Raw genomic sequence first — 20,776 nt, forward strand, 5'->3', positions numbered from 1 at the left:
TTCCATTTTCTTCTTCACTGGTTCAGTGGGAGATGACCGTTTTGGCGGGAATTGGCCATTTTTCGCTTGATGATGGGTTTCCATATGTTGCGTATTTCTATGCTGGCTTGACTGAATACGTTGTTGGACAACATTTATGCGGCTTCCTTGAATTTTCTCCTAAACCAATGTTCCTCTCTGTGCAAGATCTCAGCTTGGGACCACTCGATGTTGTGTTGATGGGTCCAAACATGGTCTGCTATTCCTGATTTGCTGGTTTCCCCTCGCTGTGTGTGTTTCTTGTGTTCGGCAATGCGAACATTCAATGGCCTCTTAGTTTTACCAATATAGGATTTACCGCACTCATAGGGTATCCGGTGAATGCAATTCTTGGAATCGCAGTCCGCGTTTGGTAGCCTGGTTTTCGTGAGGCTGCTACGGATAGTGTTATCGAATCTGAAGCAGGTTCTCATGTTGTACTTGAAATCAATTCCTCTTATCCTTTCCGATAATCCTCTGATGTAAGGAAGTGCAAGCACTGGTTGTGACGGCTTCTCTTCCTTGTGAGGCTCCTGCTGTTTTTTCAGGCAAAGTCTTTTCTACCATCGCTTTGGAGTAGCCATTCCGTTGAAAATAATTTTTGATGATGTCTAGTTCCTTCTCGAGATCTTCCTTCGTATTACAGAGCCCAAAAGCACGGCTTAATAGAGTCTTGATGATTCCTCTTTTAGTCGATTGATGGTGATTGGATTCGTGGTTCAGATACTGTCCCGTATGAGTGGGTTTTCGGTATACAGATGTTTCCCACTTAGTGTCGGTCCTCTTCACCAAAACGTCTAAGAATGGCAATTCGTTGTGAATTTCCTTCTCCATTGTGAAAGTGATGGAAGGTCTCACGCTGTTGATGTGTTCAAGGAAGGTGTCTAGTTTAGTATCCCGTCTTCGGATAGCTTTCTCTGTATGATTCGGAGTGCTTCTTCGACCGGAACTTTGGTGTAAAGGCTTTCCATTTCGAAACTAATTAGTTGATCTTCCGGTGTGACTTAAATTGACCCTAGTAGTTCCTTTTCCGAAAAATAGACTTGTTGTTTTTTCAAAATTTGGTACAACTTCCTTTCAATTGATGCAGTCCCGTACGATCTTCTTGTATCGTCCCTTCTGAAGAACCTCTTCGATTTTCTGTTCGTAGAGAACGGTATTCATCATTACAGTAGCGTTTCCTTTATCTGCAGGTAGGATCTTGTTGGTATTGTCTCTACGTAAGCCGTTCAGAGCTCTACGTTCTTCATTGCTGATGTTATATGTTGGAACTGGTTCTCGATTAAGCTGTTCTCTAATTTTCCATCTGAACTCTCATGTTGATGACGTTGGTGGCTTCATAGTTGTCCTGTTTTCGGTCTGTATTTGGGCATTATTTTCACACTAACTTCCCCCACTTTCTGTTGTGGGTATTCTCCATGTTTTGGCGGATCTTCAAGCACGTGCTTCCAATCTTGGCAAAGATTGGTCCATGATCATCTCTCTTCTTATTTCTTCAGGCAGGCAGGATGCCACGGAACGATTTGAAATGCGTTACTTTATTACTTAGGAGCTGAATTAAGTGCTGCCGGAACTCAGCCGAGAGGGATGGTGGGTAAATATAAGTCCACTTGGAGGATAAGTGTATTGTTTCTTTAAACACGCCAAGCTGATGGTGATTACAGGCTTATGGCCCAGAAGTATACTTTTGGGTTCACAGATATGAATTTAAGCAACTTATGATCAAACTTAAGGTGTGGTAAATACTTGGGTTATTCTAGAATACGCAATTTGTGCCGCAATGTTGATTAAAAGTCGTGAGGGAGGGTGTAATACATAACAGGAAAAACCTTACATGCGTTGGATATGGGAAAATAGTCTGCAGCAGCACGATTCAACCCCTGTACGCAGTCCACTCAGGCAATGATCTTTCCCATGCAGGTAACTTGCTCCTCGGAAGACCGTAATCAGAGATATAAGGAGGGTAGTGGTCTAGCCTTGTGAGAGATACACCAGGATATAGTTCACAATATTGACTTGAGGTGGTAATAAGAAGGCCTAAAATGAGGTTGAGGTTTAGAAGAAGAATTAGAAGATTCATCCTTCAGTGTATTTTCGGGAAGTGGGTTCTTACCGTAGTTATTGTGTGACAAGAGAACGGGAACTTAATAAAAATATAAAAATCCCCAATACTGTGGGTAAGTTATTCTTTTAGATAACTCAAATATAATTTTTTCCGTATTGAATATTTTGGTTTCTTCAAATCCACAATGTGATGAGCTCAAAATACTTGCTCCAAAGAAGATAACCAAAAACTCAAGTCTCATTCCGAGAGAAATTAACCCTTTTTTCCTTTCTTTTTTTTTTCTCCTGATCATTGTTATTTCAAGGTCGAATAATTCTGATTATCTTTAGGCAATAAAAAACTGAAACTGAATTGTTTCAAATATTATACAGGGTGGACGCTGTACATAAATATATGAATTTTAAACATTACCTTTCTTTTATCTTATAAATACGCTCTTGTATTCTGAGAACCGTAACAACCTGAAAGAGAGAACGAATATACCTATAGAAGTAATTATGAAATTACTAGGATGCTGTGTACGAAACTGCTATTTCCAACTGAAGGGCGAATTCTTTACACAAGATGGGGGACTGCCAATGGGATCGCCACTTTCACCAGTCATAGCCAACAAATATATGGAGTGGTTTGAAACTCTGGCCATTGAAGAAGCCCACAAGAAACCTCGAGTCTGGTTGAGATATTTTGACGACACCTTCATAATATGGAACCATGGGAATACTGAACTAGAGGCCTTCCTGAAACACATCAACAGCGTGAGACCTTCCATCACTTCCACAATGGAGAAGGAAATCCACAACGAATTGCCATTCTTAGACATTTTGGTGAAGAGGAGCAAAACTAAGTGGGAAACATCTGTATACCGAAAACCCACTCATATGGGACAGTATCTGAACCATGAATCCAACCACCATCAATCGACTCAAAGAGGAATCATTAAGACTCTATTAGACCGTGCTTTTGGGCTCTGTAATACGGAGGAAGGTCTCGAGAAAGAACTAGACATCGTCAAAAATGATCTTCAACGGAATGGCTACTCCAGAGCGATGTTCGAAAAGACTTTGGCTAAAAGACAGCAGGAGCGTCGCAAGGAAGAGAAGCCGTCACAACCAGTGCTTGCACTTTTCTACATCAATGGATTATCGGAGAGGATAAGAAGAATTGATTCCAAGTATAACATCAGAACCTGCTTCAGATCCGGTAACACTATCCGTAGCAGCCTCACGAAAACCAGGCCACCAAACGCGGACTGCGATTCCAAGAATTGCATTTACCGAATACCCTGTGAGTGCGGAAAATTGTTTATAGGTGAAACTAAGAGGCCACTGAATGTTCGCATTGACGAACAGAGAGGAACCTTGGTTTAGGAGAAAATTCAAAGAAGCCGCATACATGTTGTCCAACAACATATTCAGCCAAGCCAGCGTAGAAATACGCAATATATGGAAACCCATCAGCAAGCCAAAAATGGTCAACTCTCGCCAAATACCCTGTGAGTGCGGAAAATTGTATATGGGTGAAACTGAGAGGCCACTGAATGTTCGCATTGACGAACAGAGAGGAACCTTGGTTTAGGAGAAAATTCAAAGAAGCCGCATACATGTTGTCAAACAACGTATTCAGTCAAGCCAGCATAGAAATACGCAACATATGGAAACCCATCAGCAAGCAAAAAATGGCCAACTCTCGCCAAACGGTCACCTCCCACGGAACCAGTGAAGCGGAAAATGGAAAGCAGGGATAAATGAAAGTACTCGAACGACCTATAAATAGTCATCTCTCGGAAAAATCAGTCCAGTCATCACCTGAAGACGATTGTAGATACCAACAATCGAAACGTCGTGAACTAACGTGACTTGGAATCTCTCAACTTTTCATTTTCATTTTCTTTTTCATTTCTTATTTTCATTCATTTTCTGATCAATTGTTCTATTTTTAGGAAAGAAAGTTTTTGGCTTTCTGCTACTCCATCTGATACAAAAAAAGGATGAGAGAAACTTCCAAAGAAAGGAAGGAAGTAATCAATTTGAAAATACCACCAGCTTCAATTCGAATAAGATTCCTCTTGGCTGGGATTGAATCAAATAGGTGAATGAATGTCATTACGATGTAATCGATGACATAAGCAGATCAAGCTTATTCCGTGACATTAAAAAATCGTAATTCATGAATGAAGTGTTTGTATTTTCTATAATGTTATCCAATTTGGTACTGAAGAGCCTTAGGGCAAGTGTCTTAAGGCGAAACATCGGTGTATACCAGTGAGGGTGACAGTGTTCCATGTGAAAGCAATTTATTACCATTCATTGAAAGTAGAACTCATGTGAATGATATCTGATTCTTATTCCACAACAATATGAAATACAAACTGAGTAGAGAAAAGTATCTTCTGTATAATTCAGTATTCATATAGAAGTATTTGTTTCGAAAGAATTTTTTTTCTTTCGTGTAATTCAATGTTTATATGAAAGTAACAGTTTCAGGAGGACTTTCTTTCAGTTTGTGTCTGAAAGTTACTTCTTTGCATGATCTAAACATTCATGTAGAGTTACTTATTTTCAAATTGATTACTTCCTTCTTTTTTTTTGGAAGTTTCCCTCATCCCTTTTTTTGTGTCAGATGGAGTAGTAGAAAGCCAAAAACTTTCTTTCCCAAATTCAATCACTCTTAAAAATATAACCCCTTCAATTCTATTTTCACTTGTATTTCACTATTATTTCATTTCAAGTTTTTTTGCTCAATATAATTGTTATTTTCAGCTATTCAATTTCAATTCTTCTATTTTAATTGTTTCCGGGATTTCAAATTATTTTATATAGAAGACCATGGAAACAAGTGAAACTCACCACTTATTCACTCATCATAAATCGATTGATTCCAGTGGAAGCTGATTCGATAAGTGAGCCTCATTTCGATTCCCCTGAGGGTTCCTATGGAGATATTCAGGTTGAAGATATAACTTTAACGTGTCCGGATGATGAAGGAGGGGGTGGTGACGATTTCGATGGATATTCAGACACCAGCATAGATTGAAATGATGAACGACTACAATAGTTTCAATATGAAGCTGACGAATATGGCCACTTTGATGACCGAATGGATTCAGATGCCGACTTTGGGTTTATGAATGAATTTTTTCTGATCGTTCATTCACCCAGCCTCAACACGGAGGAGGAGCCGTTGGATGAGCAAGTCGGAGAACAAAATCTCAATGACCCCCCAGAAATCATTGAGATACCTGATTCTCCGGATCCTGACATAGTCATCTTAGATGATGACTAAAATGGTTAGGTTAAGTTGGTTTTCTCGGAGTGCACATAATCTGGTTGGTGCACACGGAATACTGCGTGGTTTGGGGCAGTGTTCAACCTAACCCAATATATTTTTTTGAAAATAAATTCGAGAAGCATTATCCGCGATTTATTTCGCGAATTTAAAAATTTATACTCGTACCTTTTGTCTGCTCATTCTCGTAATAAAATTATGTTATGTTCATTTGTTCATCATATGAAAATTTTTATTTTTACATACAACATTGCATAACCCCCCCTATCCTCCATTACCACCCTCTCCACTTGAAGAGTATAAGTGTAGGAGTTCCTCAATGTAATATTCAGTTAAATAGCTATCGCCAGCATGTCAACAACTCAGGAAGCTGATTCCACGACCGGATCCCAGTTGGAACCCCAGTCGGAACCTAGAGTTCCTAACTCCAGGGTAATCCTGCCTTTCAATTTGAATGATGACGACGACGATTCGGACGTGGGCATGGAAGTTGATTCCACTACTGAGCCACGTAGCGGTTTTTCAACGTCGCAGATTCTTGATTCCCGGGTTCAAGTACTTAATGTTACAAGCACTGACGCTAGGGGAAGGGAGTCGGACCTAGAGTATCCGTAACCTAATATGGATACTGATCCAGATGCTGCTGCCCTGTGGTTGAGAAAGTGGGGTCAAATACGCATGTATGAACTCGACATCAATTCTGACGACGACTTGTAATCGTTTCCTTGTTTCTCCCACCCTTAATCCTTTTCTTCCTCGGAGTGCACAATTTTTGGTTGGTGTACAGGAGACACTGCGTGGTTGGGGCAGTGTCTTTCTCCCTCTCCCTTATTAGTTTTTCATAATAATCACTCAGAGGTCCATGAAGATCATCATTCTTGTTGTTTCCAAATTTCAAACACTAAATTGTACCACATTTACACATATAAATATAGCATCAATCCTAGTTCTACATCATTCTTCCACAATGTCGAGTGCTGATTCCACCACCGAACCGATGAGTGTACCAGAGTATTCTATGTCAAGTACAGGACCTATCCAGGTGAATGAAATAGATTCAACGTTCGGTCGTTTTAATACAACCTTCGCAGAATTTCTGCAACGTTCTATGATCTTTCTGATAATTTCCCGGAACGCATAGAAGAAAGTACGCAAGAAGAAGTAGATGCAGAGTTGGAGATGGGTGTTGACGAGTTAGACGATCTAGAGGATAACGAGCTAGATGATTATACGGACGATATCATTAGTATATCGTCTGATTCAGTTGATTATGAGGACATCATCAGTATATCATCAGATACAGATGATTCAGATGACGACACCATCATCATTGTTCATGATGATGAGGAGCGTTAGTCCATACCATTGCATGGAATAATGAAAAAACAGCCCTTTTCAGGGCTAAAATTGAAAACTGAAACAAAAACAGCTCTTTTCAGAGCTATCATTATACTTTCGAACAGAAACAGGTTCACACCATTGTTAACATTAGGTTAACATTATATTCTCAAACAAAATGTATGTAAAAGTATTCTCATCACACTCTGTAGTACTCATCATTATATGCATATATTTTCAGTGATTGACAAATTGCCAACTTCAACTTTCAGTTAATCATATCATATGAACAGATATTCAATTGTTAACAAATTCCCAACTTCGACTTTTCAGTCAAAGTAGTAATTTGTCATATATTGCACAGATATTCAATGACAAACAAACTCCCAACTTCGACTTTCTTAGTCAAAGTAGTCATTTGTCACATAATCTGTGAATACTACTACTACTGTTTGTATGAATAATGTAGCCCTGAAAAGGGCTGTTGTTTTTTTTTGACCGGTAGGTCCACGGTTATTGTGTCACAGGTTTAACATTATTGAATATTATACATGTCGACACTCGGGTGAAGTTTGTTAGGGGTCTCTCGCAAGCATCGCACCAATTCTGTCCCATTTCCATCATGGAAACGGTGTTGTGGGTGTTGATATGATGATACCACTCTCCATTGTTGTTTCTATGAGAGTAGAAACGAAAACAACACCAACATAGTTTTTTGATGTCTCAATCAATTGTGCTTATTCGCGCGTATGCGTCCATCGCACAATATAATTCCAAGGGATCTTCTAATGTATCGCTGACATTGAGCAATCGAAGACTGATCCTCAAATCACCATCGCCTTCAGTTGAATCAGCTACAACCCCTTCATCATCATCGCCTTCTCCATCCACGACTCTCTCAAGCTCCATCAGGTCATCATCTTCATCGCTTTCGTTACCCTCGTTTTCATCTTCGTCGACTCCAAGTTTTACCTCGTCTTCTTCGACTATCACTTCCTCTAGCGGAATGTTGGCATTCTCATCATCTGACTCGTCTATCCGATTATGTTCATCAACAGCAGATATTCTATTTAATGCAGCAGCTATTTTTTCAGAATTCATCCTGATATTTTCTCACAGTTGTGTAGTGAACGAATGAACTTCAGGATCGCAAGTCGACTTATATGATTGTATAGGTAATAATAATAATAAAGGTCTTTATTATTTTCAAATAATATACATATAGATTTTAACATTGTATGCAAAAAAAAATAAAAACATTTCTGAAAATAAAGGGCGAAGTTCATTTTCTGCAGACAAACGATAGTTTTACTACGAAAATGTTCTTCCACTTAACACCAATACAGTGCGTCGAAGAATTCATATGCGTTTGTACATGTAATTGACAAATAGACAATGAGAGACAGAGGGGTATCTAGACTTGTGTTTTGAATAAATTATTTTTATATTCTGATCTGAAGCAAGTCATACTGAGGTTCTTCAAACTTTCAGGAACGGAATTATATAAATTATAAATTTGGTAGGTGAAAGATCGTCTGAACATTTCAGTTTTGAATTTAGGTGGGGATAATAATCCTTTAAATCGTAGATTTAAATTATGTATGTCTGTCCTGAAAGATATTTTGTTGTACAAATATGAAGGAGTTTTAGATAGAATAATTTTGTAATATAAAGTGACCGCATGATGAACTCTTCTATTTTCCATATTCAACCATCCAATTTATGTGATATTCTCTGATTTTTCCTCACGCCGTATATTAGCCTCAAACAGGAATTCTGCACTTTTTGAATTTTATTTTTGTAAATAGTTGTTAAGTTCGGACCATAGACAGAGTCAGCGAAATTAAAATGTGATAAAACTAATGTTTCGCACAGTTTCATTTTGATTTTTCGAGGAATTAAATGCCTGTTTCCATAAATCAGTTTTAGTGAACCATATGCCCGTCGAATCAATTGATTAACATGTTTTTCGAATCTTAGGTCTGCCTCTATGATAATGCCTAGGTTTTTAGCTTCTTCAACAACAGGGATCAATTCATTATTAATTTCTATATTAATAGGAAACTGAAATCTAGCCCGATTATACATAGAACCAAATAACATTACTTTAGATTTAGCGCAATTTATTAGTAAACAATGTTCAGAAGCAAAATTAATGAACGTCGCCAGTTCCCTATTAATTATTTCAGAAGCATCATCTGCTAACTGCGGAGGAAAAGTGTGATAAATCTGTGTATCAACAGCATAGACATGAATCTTACATTGTTCTAAAGATTTTATTAAATTGATGGTATACACAGAAAAAAGTAAAGGGCCCAGGATTGAACCTTGAGGCACCCCCGAGTTCAATGTCATATATTCGGACTGATTTGATTCAATTTTTACACACTGTTTACGATTGTCTAAATAATTTTGTATAAGGCCAACAGCCGATTCTGAAAAACCTATATCGTGCAAAATATTAAGCAGTAATTTGAAGTTGATAGTGTCAAATGCTCTGCTGAAATCCAGCAGTACCAATATTGCACACAGACCTTTATCCATTGAGGCAATGATATCATCGACTATATTAAGTAAGCTGTCGTACAACTGTAGCCTTTACGAAAGCCAGATTGAACAACAGGCAATAGTGAGTGGTCGGCTAAATGCTGTCTTATCTGTACTTCAATGGATCTTTCTAGAATCTTGGAAAGCATGGGTAGGATACTTATTCCTCTAAGATCCTTGTATTCTGAAGGATTTTGTTTCTTGGGTAGAACTTGAACCACTGCTCTTTTCCAAATAGTAGGGACAACACCCCTTGAAAGGCAGAAATTTATGATGTGTGTAATATATGGCACAATTAGAGGACAACAAAGTTTGATAAGTTCAACATTCAGCCCATCACAGCCCATTGCATTGGAATTAATTTTACAAATGCTGTCATATACAAAAGTGTCATTGATTTCTTTGAATTTAAAAGTGGAAGGAATAATATTGTTGGTGCTGTAAAAAAAGGTATTCAGGTGGGGCAACATTTGTAATGGAATTTATTAAAAAATTATTAATTTCACTTGGCTTCTTTAGATTTTCAGGAATTTCTTGATTTTTGTTTTTCAAGAAGTTATTTGTTTTCAGTGTTTGCCACAGCTTTTTTGAATCGGAATTCTCAAACTGATACAAAAAGTATGCTCCCTTTTTATATGCCGATCAAATATGCTAGTTAAACAATTTACCAAGTAACACCTATAAGTATACATCTTGAAAGTCGTTTCCTTTTTTACATTAAGCTTGCAATTTACAATACAGTGGTCTGATATATCATTATGAATAATACCTTTCTCAATCAAGTTTTCCTCTTTAAGTATAATATATCAGTTATATTATACTATCAGTTATTCTTGTTGGTTCGTCAATTACCTGGGCTAGATCAAATACCTCCAAAATATGATTCAATTTGTTGACAACCACATTTTTTTCAATAAAATTTATGTTGAAATCACCTGAACACACCATTTCATCAACAGTTGGAAATAAGTATCCCAAAGAATCTTCAAATTCATCAAGAAAATCATTGGCTGTTTGGTCATGTGGTTTATAAATCACACCTATACCAAATGTTTGTTTATGGATTGTCAGTTTAATCCACAATTGTTCCCAATTATTTTTATCGTTCTTTACAATCAATTCACTAGAATACTTATTTTTTACATAAACACATAAACCTCTACCCCGAGCATTCCTGTCGCCTCTGTATAATACATCAGTAATATGATCAAAAAGCCATGTCTCACATACCAAAAAAACATCGTATTCATTTTGCTGTAATATATTTTTTACATCACGAAGTGATGGTAGCAAAGATCGTACGTTTAAACAAGCTACACTAAGATAATCCATCTTGTTTATTAATATTTATTAAATTATCCCAAATATTCTCTCAAAGTCTATTTTCAATTCTAAAAAATTCTAATATTCTACAACTGAATAAGTAGAAGTTTAAAAAAGGTAAGACCTTCCAAACCACAAAAAATTAACAGGGAGATGGTGGAGGACTATCCTCGATAAGGATTGGGGATGGTAGAAGTCTGATATCGCCAGCGTCATCGTCGTCATCGTCATCATCTGTGGTGTCTCCAAGCGGTGGGTCACCCCATTCGTCATCCCATTGGTTGGGATCCGGATAATCCCCGTCCGATAGGTCTGCTTCATCACTCCTAGTGACATGCTGAACCTGCTCCCTGTAGTCATTATTCATGAATTCGAATGGAATGTCATGAGGTGCCGTTGTGGAGTCCACGAATCCTTCCTGTATAGATGCATAGTAAGGCATCTGAGGCTCCGGGACACTATAGGGCTCAGTAGTTGAATCAGGTTCCATGTTGGAGGTGGCTGATCAACTGAATATTCCAACAGATAATTCCTACTTTTATACTTTTGAAAGGGAGTGGGAAGGAGTGGAGATGAAAGAACTTGAAATTGAAAAAAAGAAAAATAATGAAAAGACGAAGTGAAGAAAAATGCTCCAAACATCGCATTGTTCAATGTGTACCAAACCAAAACAATGTACACCCTTTATTTCACTTCTTTTTTCATTTGTTTTTTTTGTTTTTTTATTCCTATAATTATAATTACAAACCTAAAACTACCATGCTACCTAATTATCCTAAAACTATCCTAGTTGACCTAAAAACTATTTCCCTTTATGTAAAAATGTCTTAATATATATGTTTAGTTCATTATTGAGCTCTATCGAAGAGGTCTCTGCCTTCCGCCTTTCCTTCAGAGATGCAGCCCTTCGATCTAGCTCGGCCATCCCCATTAACAACTCGCGCCGTCGGCTAGCAATTTCATTCTCTTCCCGGGAAATGCTAGCCAACGCGGCCTCACTATTTCGTGAAGCGAGTGCAACATCCCTACACCTCTGTAGGAAAGTTTCCATCTCCTGGGGGTTAACCTCTCCGATAGGCTCCGGCACTGGTGCCACTTGTGGCGCGATCTCCCCGGCAGGCTTCGACACTGGTGGCACGACCTCCATGGCAGGCTCTGGCACCGGTGTAAGTTCCATGGGTGTCAACATCGCTAATGGTGCGAATTGGGTGAGGATTTCACCTGGAGATGGCACCCTCGGCACCGGCTTATATGCCCTCCGTCTTTCCACTGTCAATGCGAGCGGTGTGAGACGTCTCGGAGGACTCCTTTTGGCGGTCGACCAACTACCTGCATAAGGGTTAGTCCCATTGCATTTACTCCTATACCTTTGAATAGGACCAACCTTTGCTGCAGATTGCCGCTTGGCTTTGTTAACAACCCTGTCTTCCTGGAATGAGACAGGGCTGCGTGGCCGCCGAAGTTGAAGCCTTCACCTCTTGGACCATCACCACCTCGTCTCCCTCGAACATGACAGGGCTGCCTGGTCGCTCCACCTCAACATCCACAGGTATGATCGATGCCACAGCGTTGTCGATTTCCTGCGTGTAGTTTTCCATTCTGAAAATGTAAAATAATACAAAGTTAGTTGTTTTAAAAAAATAACATGATAACTTACTCAAAATTCGCTTGTTGTAGACTGTAGAAGACTGCTGTAGTAGACTGCTGTAGCTGGACTGCACTCGATGAGAAGACTTGTCGTACTAGTACTGAATGCCGAGAAGTGCGCTCCTCAGGGTGTAGGCAGAAGTGGGAGTGGTGGGAGTGAGGTGGGGGCGCGCATGCGCAATGGTGGGGTGAGGCGAGCAATGGTGGGAAGGGGGCGGGTATAAAAGTGGAGGAGAGTGGGCGGGGACTACAGTGTGTTGTTAATTTTTTTTTAATGCAACATAAAATTGAAAATTTTTAGTCATAGAACGTGACTTGGAATCTCTTCACTTTTTATTTTTATTTTCTTTCTTTTTTCATTTATCTATTTTTATTTATTCAATTGTTCTATTTTTAATTGTATTTTATTTCACTATTATTTCATTTCAGGTTTATTTTGGTTAATATAATTATTATTTTCAGCTATCTCATTTTTAATTCTTCTTTTTTAGTTGTTTCAGGGATTTCAAATCATTTTATATGACATTTTATAGACAATTGAAGTCCAAACTAGTGAAATTCATCATGAAACATTGTCAATCACCTTCAAACAAACGTTGAAAACTGTTCTTCAATATGCTATTTTCGTCCAGTAATCATGGTTGATTCCCTTTGTTATTTGTGACAGCACTAGTTTCTTGAAATTTTGCTACTAGTTGTCGAACGTTCACGTGATTTACATTTTTATCCTGGTGCTTCCGGTTGAATACTACAATATATAAAAATAATTTCCACATGTTCAGCTGTCTTGAATAACATTGTTGCAGATAAAAATTATGTTTCTCGTGTAATTCTGCTTTTTCTGTGGGTATTTAATGTCCCCTAAAATTGTCGTCATTCATAAGGTTCAGCGAAAAAGTGTTAAATTTCTTCATTAATCTTATTCATTTAGTATGTATTTCAAATAAACTGCCAACCAGACCTCAGATTTTTTAATCATGTTATTTACTCTTAAGCTAAAACAAAGTGAAGAGATTCACAATAAAACCAGTAAAAAAAATATAACTTACCTGAATAACTGTTTGATCACCACCATAGCCTTGTTTGTAGAAAACATTTTTGTATTTGTGATGTTTATTATGAGTCGGTCGGTCGGTAGCCAGGCAGTTCGACGTGGGTGATTTGTTCAATGACTCGAATTGGCTGCCGTGTTGGTCGTTGGTTCAATCCCTAGTCTGAATGAAAGATCGATTTTCACTTGCTATCATCTAACCCGTGTTAAGAATCACTCGTTAAAAGATAAGACCTCGTTAATCCTCAGGTCGCACGAATTTTGACTCCTGTCGTTCGTAGGGGTGCGACGGCTGGTTAACGGAAAAACGGATATAAGGTGAACAGATATAAGGAGACAGATATAAGTGTGGTTGGAAGTTGGAACAGTTGACATCTTTATAATTGTTGTTATCACTGGCATAATTTCAAATAGACATAGTATCGTTAATTTATACTGCAAATTTGTTATGGAAAAAACGAATAACATCAAACGTATGTATAGTGTGGTGTGCAATAATAAGCGTGTGTCATACACCAAATACATAATGTAATCGAAAACAACTAATTTTCCTTTATTTTCAGTATTTTAATATTAAATTTTACAAAAAGGATTTGAAGCTTTATATCTTCTATTAATCATCTGCGAGCGCTTTCGACAGCTGGTCGTACTGTCATCTTCTAGGCATTCCTCAAACTGAACTTGTCATCCTGTCGTCTGCCTCTTTATACGGTCAGAACGTCTCAACTCAGGCATTTCAGGTACTTTAGGTAAATTTGCCTGTATTTACTGCATCAGGTACTCTTTTTTGTGTTAGATCTTCTCTAGGAACGTGTATGGTTTTGTTTAATATATTGAATGTGAGGTCTTGTTGTGTTTTGATTTGTACTTGTTCCTCGATAAGTGATTTATGACTGTTGAATTTATGGATGTTCAAGTTTTCCCAAAATGTATATGCGGTTTCCCTTGTTGACTTGTTTTATGAGTTTTATGTTCTCTGGTGGGGGAAATTATGTTTGTTTTGTATGGCGTGTGTTGCGAGTTTTGATTCATATACTATTGGATTTATGTATGCTTTTTTGTGCTCATTGTACCTTTGAATCAGTTTTTTCTTGGTTTGGTCGATATAGAATTTGTTGCAGTCCGAGCATTGTATACTGTATATCCCGTTTTGGTCTTTGTTTTCTTCTTTTTCATAGTTGTTTTTTTTGTGTTATCTTCGTGTTCGGCTTGTATGTGATGTTGATGTTCAGTGGTTTGAAGATGTTTGTTAATTTTTTGGTTTGGTGTCCTACGTACGTGAATGCTGTCCATCGTTGTGTTGTTTTGTTTGTTAGGGTGGCTTGCTCCTTGTTCTGTATTTTTTGTTTGATTCTCTTTTCTAGTTTATCTATTGTCTTTTGGATGTATCCGTTTTCGTTTGCTATTTGGTATATGACTTTCCGTTCTCTGTTTCGGGCTTCATTGCTGAGTGGTATTCTTAACATTCTAGATATGAATGCGTTATAGGCAGTCATTTTGTGTGATGGTGGATGGTTTGAACTTGCGGGTATGGTGGAGCCTGTTTGTGTAGGTTTCCTGTATATTGCCATTGGAAATTGTGTTTTGTTGTGGTTATATATTTGAGTTGTGTTCTTCCTCAATGCTGGAACATAGTTTTTGATTTATTTCGTTAATTTCTTTTTTTATTTGTTCTATTCTTATTCCATTGTTTTGTGATATGTACAGTCCATCGTCAACGTATCTGAACCATTCTCCTTTTTCATCATGTGTTTTTATTATTGTTCAGATTTTCTCATCTATGGTTTGTAGGTATATTTCGGATATAATGCTAGATAGTGGGGAACCCATCGCTAGTCCATCTGTTTGTTTATACATTTTCCCTTCAGATTCGAAATAATTTTGATTAAGTATTGTATTTAGACTGTGTTCCATTTGGTCAAAGTAGGTTTGGTTTTTTGGTTTTTGGTGTTTTAGTTTTTCAGATATAATGTTTATACTTTCGTTGACTGGTATGTTGGAGTACATGTTTTTTATGTCGAACGAGAGCAGTTTAGTGTTCGGGCTGACATTTGTCGTTGAGATTCTGTCTGTGAGTTCAAAAATTCATCAAAAACTCGATGGAACATATAAACTTATTCACTGACAGAGAAGGTTAAACATGTATAGATTATTTTGTGTTCGACAAATGTCATACATTTACATAAATGTGATTTTTCAATGGGTGTGATGATTTCGTAATCTTCAACTTTCTGATCATTCCATTATTGATTTCAATTTAGGAGCCACCGGTAGTCAGCTGTTTCAGCTACCGGTGGCTCCTAAATTGAAATCAATATGAGAATGATCAGAAATAAAATAAAACAAGTTACCATATTAACAGAAAGTTTTGACTCCTCACTAATACAAGGAAGATTATTTAAATTTACATAATGAAATCGTTATATGGTTTGAAATTATAATTTACTGATAAAAGCCATGTGGCTGCAGACCAACATAGAGAGATGAAAAACAATTGACACTGACAGCTGTCCTGTGATTTAGTATGAAAAATCGTTCGTTTGTAAGTTTATGTTTAAGTGTGGAACAAAAGAAAACAGTTATGGTGGAAGTGTGATCAGAGTCATCAGCTGTTTTGTGAGATTATTAATGAGAAAACCTAATGTCAAAAATATAAAAATGTATTATTAAAATGAAGTTGAGCCCTGCCTTAGGGAGGCTGTATATTCCTTATTTTGTTTCAAAATTTTATTACGAGTTAAATTATTAAGAATTCAGTAGTGTTACTGATTTGAAAATCATGTAAATTTTTATCAATATTGAGTAAGAAGGCATAGATATCGCTGAGGTGATCAATGTCTGATCTTCTATTGAGGCAATTAGTTGATTGTAATATAAATGACATTTCCAAAAACAATCTCAATGAGAAAACCAAAAATCAAATATGTTAATTAATTGACAACACCCTATTAAGGAAAACAGGTGAAGAGGTGTTGTGAAATGAAAGTAAAACTCTGCCATAGGGAGATTGGAAATTTGTTCAAAGAGAAAATATTTAAAATGTTATGAATTATATTAATGAAAAACCAGAATTATTATTGGTTTGGAAATCCTGTAAATTTTTGTCAATGTCTAATAGGAAGGCATAGATTTCACTGAGGTGATCAATGTCTGATCTTTAACGCAATTATTTGATTGAAATATAAATGATATTTCCAAAAACAATTTTCAGATGTATTTGTTTCAGTTAATAAAATTTTAGTTGAATTATAATCCATTTTATGACCTTCTTTGGAGACATGATTACTGAGAGCACATCTCTCAGGATGTAATCTACTATCACTTGTATGTGAATTGATTCTGTCTTTAGATAATCTTAATGTTTGACCAATATGTTCCCTACCACAATTCAAACATGGAATGGAATATATTATTTGAGATAGAAAGTTAATAGGAGTTTCATCTTCAAGTTTCGAAAATAATTTATTAATGGTTATTATGTTTCTGAAAGCTATTTTTACATTTAAATCTTTGAAAATTCTGCATGGCTCAGGTGTCATATCATTTATATATGGTAAAGAAGGGAAAATTTTAGGGAACGATTTTTAGTAAATTTTAATTCAATAATCTTCTTTATATCCAGTGAGGTCTCAACCTCTTTTGATGTAGTGACTTGTTTATTGTATTGACATGTTTCATTTGTTCAAATATACCATTCTTTTCGACCCGGCCAACCTCACTAACAGTAAGTTTGAGACTTTTCATAATAATTTTTATATTGTATCACCATCATACAAATTTTGTAGCTTGAAGATGATGATAAATTGTATCGAAATATTGGAATAACTTGTGTTATAAGAGTACACTTCCGTTCTGGTGATCACCCAAAGATATATTCCAAATTGAAGGGGTTATATTTTTTAGGAGTGATTAATTTTTGGGAAAGAAAGTTTTTGGCTTTCTACTACTCCATCTTGATAAAAAAAAACTTTCAGTTTGTGTCTGAAAGTTACTTCTTTGCATGATCTACACATCCATGTACAGAGTTACTTCCTTCCTTTTTTTTTGTATCAAGATGGAGTAGTAGAAAGCCAAAAACTTTCTTTCCCAAAAATATATTCCAAAATTAGTAAATCAAAGTTTAACTGTTTGAAAAGTACAGTAAAGAAAAAATTATTGACTTTTCATTGATATTGTTTTTTAATTATGCGAAATAGCTTGATACATAAAGCTATTTCGCAAAAAGTAGAATAAAGTGAAATATTTATCTGTTTTTAAAAACTGTATCAACTTTGCATCATTTTTGGCATAATTTTTTCTGGTGTTTTAAATTTTTGCGAAATAAGTTGTATTTAGAATTGCAATTGGAAATAAAAATGCGTTGGAAAGATAAGTTAGGCATAAAGCGCTGACTTTGTTGAGGTTTGGCTAAATTTGAGAAATCGGCAAATGTCAAATTTTCGAAAAACTGTAAAAAAAATAAATTTGTACTAGAGAGCTAAAAATTGGTCGAGCAATAACTGCTTTTCTGAACATTTTTTGGAAAAAATGTCAAATTGGACAGGGAAGAAAAATCACTTGAGCGGTCATATGCATGTCATTTGGCATCATTTTCGAAGCACAACCTAATGGAGATATCAAAAGTTGCTTGAAGAGATGAACAAAAAAAAAACCCATTTGATATATATATATATATATATATATATATATATATATATATATATATATATATATATATATATATATATATATATATATATATATATATTTGGGTTCATCATATACTCACGGTCAGAGATATTATATTATTCGATAAATGTGAAAATAGATACGCTAGCATAGAATGAATAAAAAACAAGCACTTTTCCCAGTCACCAGAAATACAATATTCTTCTCAATGGAGATAAAAAAAAACTTTTTTCATCTAATGATTGGAAAAGTGCTTGTTTTTGAAAGTATTCGAACATCAAAGACTTTACGTTTGCCAAGGAAATTATGAACGATGCTCTTGAAAGACGTCCATGCTGTCTTTTACGCGTCTGTGTCGCGTAAAATTATCGTCATCCATCTGGCATTTTAGCGTAACGGCATAATGCTACCAACATGCAAAATTTCAAAATTATGATAACATAACAGAAATTTGTCTACAAATTTGAACTCAGAGCGTTAAAAAACGCTCATTTCTTATCGGATACAAAAGTTCGCCTGAATTTGTAATGATGTGTCTGTTTTCTTCCGAAAAAATCCTTTTAAATATCAGTTTGAATGGAACTCACCTCAATAATTGAAACATTTCATCTTTTGTGATGTATCCATCACAGTTCAAATCATAAACTGCAAAACAGTATTCTATCTGATCAGGTACGCTGCCTTTCAAGAATAGGGATAATCCCCGAAACCAATTCTCAGCTGTTATAAGACCACAGTTGTTTTTGTCCCAAACGCAGAAAATTCTATCCATCATCGTGTTTTCCGTGACTATATCAAAAGTATTGTGCAACACTTCCCTGAATACCGTCCTGTCAATACCCTTCAACATAATATACATATTAATGTATAATAACTTTATTCACAGTGAAAATATATAATAAATATATAAATATAAAATATAAATATATAATAACTTTATTCACAGTAAAAATATACGAACAATACAAATACATGGAGTGAACGAAGTGATTCAGGGTAGGATACCACTATTGCTATCTCGGAAACGGTAGGTCGTACAAGGACGGTTGAATGGTGCAAAAGTTACCTTTTTAGGGATGCAACACAATGGTATTTTCAGATCCATAAAATCATCAAACGGTTTGTAAGATATTTGCAAAATACTGAAAATGACAGATTTTATTTTGTTGCTCTACCGCCTCCATTTTTAATAATATCAAGAAATGACAAGGACATTTTTTGCTTTATTTCATGTGCTTCATAATCTGGGTGAACTCATTTTTCAATGCAACGTTTCCTTCATTGAATTCCATCATCAATACATATATGTTTTTTAAATACGGACCTGTATATTGTTTTCTACATTTCCGTCGTCATTATAATTACAAATTCATTGATATATCACAACATCTATATTTCCCGAGGTTTCTTCCCGAAACCACATCATCACTATCATTTATTATTAAAAGCTCGAATTTCCGAATTTTACTGAAATCCAGAGTTCTCCTGTCGATAATGTCGTTCATTGAGATTATAAATATATTTATTCACTGAAATCCAACTAAATTTTTGTCAGGGTCATCTTAAAAAAGAGATACCAATAATCTTTGTATCAATACCAAGCCATTCATAATTTGCAAATGTCTTTTGAAATTTTGTAGCTACCCAAAAATTTCTGTTAAGAAAATGAGGATACCAACAAGAATTAACTAATTAAGATACTGTATTAAAAAAGTAATAGATGATTTTCAAGAGAAACATGATAAGCGATAATTTCTTTTTTTGAAGTAAGCCATGAAATACATGAATGTGAATGCCAAGTTAATTGTCACACACAAATCGTTGAGCGATTTTAAGGGAGAAACATGAATTTTTTCAATGACGAAAAAGTGGATATGCTTTTTGTATATTCGAGATGTTTGAGGAATGCTACCAAATCTCTGGCAATGTATCAGGAATTGAATCCTGAACGACAACAAACTAATCATAGATATTTTCAACGAATCGAAAAAACTTTACGGAATTATGAATCTTTTGAAAAACCCCCTGAAAAAAATGTACGGTGACTGAATGTGGTGGCGATAATGAAATCGGCGTTTAAGGTGAGTTCATAGAAGATTCACAATAATGATAAAGCGACATTAATTTGATTTAGGATTTATGGAAAATAAAAAAAATTGAGAACAAGGAAGTATCTCTGAGAGACATTGCTCATAATTCGGCCATATCCACTACGTCTGTATTTGTTTAAGAAATGATGGAAGACAATTTGAACATTTGATGCGATATCGCGTGAGACGGTAACTTAAAAAATGTAACGTGAGACATTTCGTTATGGTGTCCATTTTCTATCATTTATTATTTCGTTACATTTTCTTTCGCAACTGCCTTTTTTTCAATGTGATGTATTAACGATACTGTTAGTTATGTGTTACAACAATAGTTTGACATTGAATGAAAAAAGTTAAATGATAGAATATTGATGATGTGGTTTCGGGAAGAAACGTCGAGAAATACATGTGTTGTGATATGTCAACAAATTTGTAATTATAATGACTACGAAAATGTATAAAAAAATATACAGGTCCGTATTTAAAAAAAGTATATTTATGATGGAATTCAATGAACGAAACGTTGCATTGAAAAAATGAGTTCATCGAGATTGTAAATCACATGAAATGAAGCAAAAAGTTTTTTGTCATTTTTTATTATTATTGAAAATGGAGGCGGCAGAGCAAAAAAATTAAATGTGTCATTTTCCATACCAGTGTGTTGCATTCCTAATTAGGCAACTTTTGTTTCATTCAACCGTTCTTGTAGTTTCTACCGTTTCCGGTAGATCAATTTAAGAGCCA

At 35.8% G+C, this 20,776-nt stretch overlaps 2 protein-coding genes across 2 annotated transcripts in view; both read right to left on the reverse strand.

Annotated features, from left to right (window-relative positions):
* The window catches only part of LOC141486911 (calaxin), a 145,972-nt gene that overhangs the window by 26,912 nt on the left and 98,284 nt on the right, over positions 1 to 20,776 (reverse strand). Inside the window, exon 4 of the mRNA XM_074185529.1 lies at positions 18,530 to 18,783. Coding sequence (XP_074041630.1) covers positions 18,530 to 18,783 — 254 coding nt within the window. The remainder of the gene's footprint in view (positions 1 to 18,529; positions 18,784 to 20,776) is intronic.
* LOC141486912 (uncharacterized) lies at positions 10,514 to 15,501 on the reverse strand. Its single transcript, XM_074185530.1, has 2 exons — positions 12,234 to 15,501; positions 10,514 to 12,175 (listed from the first exon to the last, which is right to left on the reverse strand). The coding sequence occupies exon 2, from the start codon at positions 11,064 to 11,066 to the stop codon at positions 10,719 to 10,721; it is 348 nt and encodes a 115-aa protein (XP_074041631.1). The 5' UTR covers positions 11,067 to 12,175; positions 12,234 to 15,501; the 3' UTR covers positions 10,514 to 10,718.

Source organism: Leptinotarsa decemlineata, unplaced genomic scaffold (assembly GCF_025532065.1).
Source record: "Leptinotarsa decemlineata unplaced genomic scaffold, Ldec_3_MD MMD2_tig00026375_RagTag_RagTag, whole genome shotgun sequence".
In the NCBI taxonomy this organism is placed as follows: domain Eukaryota; kingdom Metazoa; phylum Arthropoda; class Insecta; order Coleoptera; family Chrysomelidae; genus Leptinotarsa; species Leptinotarsa decemlineata.